Here is a 3,023-nt window from a genome sequence, read left to right on the forward strand (position 1 = left end):
CTACTAATTTAGCTTCAACATTAACCAACTAGTCAGTGTTAGCATCAGAACCAGATGTCGCTTGAACCTCAACCATAACGGACGGACGGACGAACAGACCGACGTTCTCTCGGCCTCTTTAGACCGATAACGTCCTCCGTCCTCCGTCCTCCGTCCTCCGTCCTCGTCGTCTCTGTTCAGTCTCGTATTTCTGTCATAATTCCACATCTTATCGTTGGTTTGTTCGTTACCAACTGTCCTGTTGGTAAACACACACGTGTGTTGATGATTCTGGTCAGACTGTACGGAGGGAGAGGTCTACACTGAACCAACGTTCAGCTGTTTGAGTTTGAGTTTCACAGAGAACTCACTGATGATTAAAAAGAAAGAAAGAAAAAAAAAACCCAGCGTCATTCAAACGTCAAAGGCCTTTTTTCCCCTGAGCTCGCGGTAGTTTCTAAACCCTGATACAGAGCAAAATAAGTTCATTAACAAACAGACTAAACACACACACACAAACACACACACGTCTAGGACAGTTGTTGTGTTCATGGAGTGAGATGAAAAATCCTTTATGTCTAAAAATGTTCACAGGAGACAAAGAGACAAACATTTTAAAAAAAAGATCATATTTAATTATAGAAATCAATAACCTGAACAGCCAGACTGCTGAGATGGCAATAATAATAATGATTATTATATTGTAATAATTACAACCATCATCATGATATCATATACACATTATAAATCAATAGTGCCTTAAGATTCTTTTCTGTTTCGATTTCTTTTCATCAGAAACGGTTGGGACAAAGTTGACCATCAACACTGATGTGATCCACGCTGGGGGGGTTTTTCTGCGCAATTCTTACAACAAACGAAGTCAGGTCCTAAATGCAGAAGGAGCTGAAGAGCAGCTGCTGATCCTGGTCCTCAGGACTCATCGTTTTAAGGGAGTGAAGAAAAAAAAAGAAAAGAAAAAAAAAACGCGTCCAGGCTCAGAAATAATTGCATTTCGGGGCAGGGATGTCCTCCTGATCTATGGCCAGGAAACCCCTCAGCAATTCAGTGCGGGTGTAGGAGGAGACTCCTGCAGCAGCAGCAGCAGCAGCAGCAGCATCAGCAGCACAGACCCAGGATCAAATGTCCAGAGGACAAACACTTCTACAACAGCCACAAAACGGCGCTTGTACGCATTACGGCCGGCGCGCGCACACACACACAGGCGCGCACGTGCGCACACACACACTCACACTCACACTCACACTCACAGTATGCACAAAGCATCACCAACAGTAAACAGGCTGACCTGCTGTAGATACATGAAGGTGAGGGCAGCGCAGGACAGCTGCGGACAGGCGTCCACGTTCGGCAGCGCGACGCACGTTCCTCCAGGATGCTGCATGTTCCCGCTCCGCTGCTGACAGCACACACTGACGGGGGAGGCGGGGGGAGAAAATTCCTTTATCACAGAACACACTGGACTCCACCGTGGTGAGCGAGGGAGGAGAGAGTGGGAGGGGAGAGAGAGAGAGGGAGAGAGAGAGAGAGAGAGAGAGAGGGAGGGAAGGGAGGGGGTGGAAGAGAGAGAGAGGGGGGAGAGAAAGAGAGAATGGGATGAGATGAAGAAAGCGAAGGGAGGATAACGGGAGGGGGAGAGGGAGGGGGGAGGTGGGCCAAAAAAAAGAGAGAGAGAGGGGGGGCAGGAAAAAGAAAAGAGAGAGAGGAGAGAGATGGGGGAGAGGGATAGAGGAGAGGCAGAGGGGAGAAGACATTGAATGGGAGAGAGAGAGAGGGAGAGAGAGGGAGGGAGGGAGGGGGAGAGAAAGAGAGAATGGGATGAGATGAAGAAAGAGAAGGGAGGATAACGGGAGGGGGAGAGGGAGGAGGTGGGCCAAAAAAAGAGAGAGAGAATAAGAGAGAGAGAGGGGGGGCAGGAAAAAGAAAAGAGAGAGAGGAGAGAGATGGGGGAGACGGATAGAGGAGAGGCAGAGGGGAGAAGACAGTGAATGGGAGAGAGAGAGAGAGAGAGACGTAGGGAGAGAGAGAGAGAGAGAGACGTAGGGAGAGAGAGAGAGAGAGAGACGTAGGGAGAGAGAGAGAGAGAGAGAGAGACGTAGGGAGAGAGAGAGAGAGGTCTGTCGTCACTTCTTTCTCTTTCTTGTTATTGTCAGTGTTTGCATTAACACGTGTACCTCATACACCAGTACTGTACTGTACTGTACTGTACTGCACTGTACTGTACTGTACTGTACTGTACTGTACTGTACTGTACCGTACATGTACGGACGTCACATGACCGGATCTGAATTCTCACTCTGACGGGGATTTTTTTTTGAGATTAGTGCTGAAGTAGTGGAAGAACTAATGGCTACACACACACACACACACACCATCTCTCTCTCTCTCACACACACACACACACAGAGACCAAATGTCCCCCGTGTGTCCTCCTCCTGCTGCAGCTGCTCCTAAATATTACCTCATTATCTTCTCTGTGTTAAAGCCGACTGTTCACCTCACTCACACACACACACACACACACACACCTGCAGTTGTCCCACAGCTCTGGGACCGTCTCTCGTCCACAGCAGAGACGGTGAAGCAGAAAAGATCATTAGGAAAATTTACAAAAACAAAAAAAAAACTGCACAAAAGTTTAGAGACACATCAGTGACGAGAAACAGGAGTTTGTTCAAGCGATGAGGGCCAAGAAGTAGTAGTACTACTACAAGTAGTAGTACTACTACTAGTAGTAGTACTACTAGTAGTAGTTAGTACTGCTGCTAAAGTAAAAAAAAAAAAACTATAGTAGTACTGCAGCGGTAAGAGTCTAAAAAGTACACATCTGTACTGCATGTGTAGTACTGTAGGTCGTACTGATGTAAGGGAACAGGACTGGTGTCAGAGGTTGCTCAAACGCCGGGTCCCGGACCAGGACAAGGCACAGTGATGTCATCAACCTGACAAGAAAAGTATGTTTTATATATAGTTTTGACTTTTTGAGGTTTTTTTTTTTTTTTTTTTTTTTATTTTGGGGGGGGGTT

At 46.9% G+C, this 3,023-nt stretch overlaps 1 protein-coding gene across 6 annotated transcripts in view; it reads right to left on the bottom strand.

The window, feature by feature from the left end:
• LOC103393431 (RNA binding protein fox-1 homolog 1) overlaps window positions 1–1,531 on the bottom strand; it is a 363,631-nt gene extending 362,100 nt beyond the window's left edge. For all 6 annotated transcript variants that reach the window (XR_001761376.2, XM_017040400.1, XM_017040401.1 and 3 more), the window contains exon 1: window positions 1,286–1,531. Coding sequence is in view for 5 of the 6 variants with exons in the window: in XM_017040400.1 (XP_016895889.1) it covers window positions 1,286–1,381 (96 nt within the window). In the remaining variant the exon portion in view is untranslated. The remainder of the gene's footprint in view (window positions 1–1,285) is intronic.
• Window positions 1,532–3,023: the final 1,492 nt, after the last annotated feature.

This window comes from Cynoglossus semilaevis, chromosome 17 (assembly GCF_000523025.1).
Source record: "Cynoglossus semilaevis isolate Cse_v1.0 chromosome 17, Cse_v1.0, whole genome shotgun sequence".
NCBI lineage: Eukaryota > Metazoa > Chordata > Actinopteri > Pleuronectiformes > Cynoglossidae > Cynoglossus > Cynoglossus semilaevis.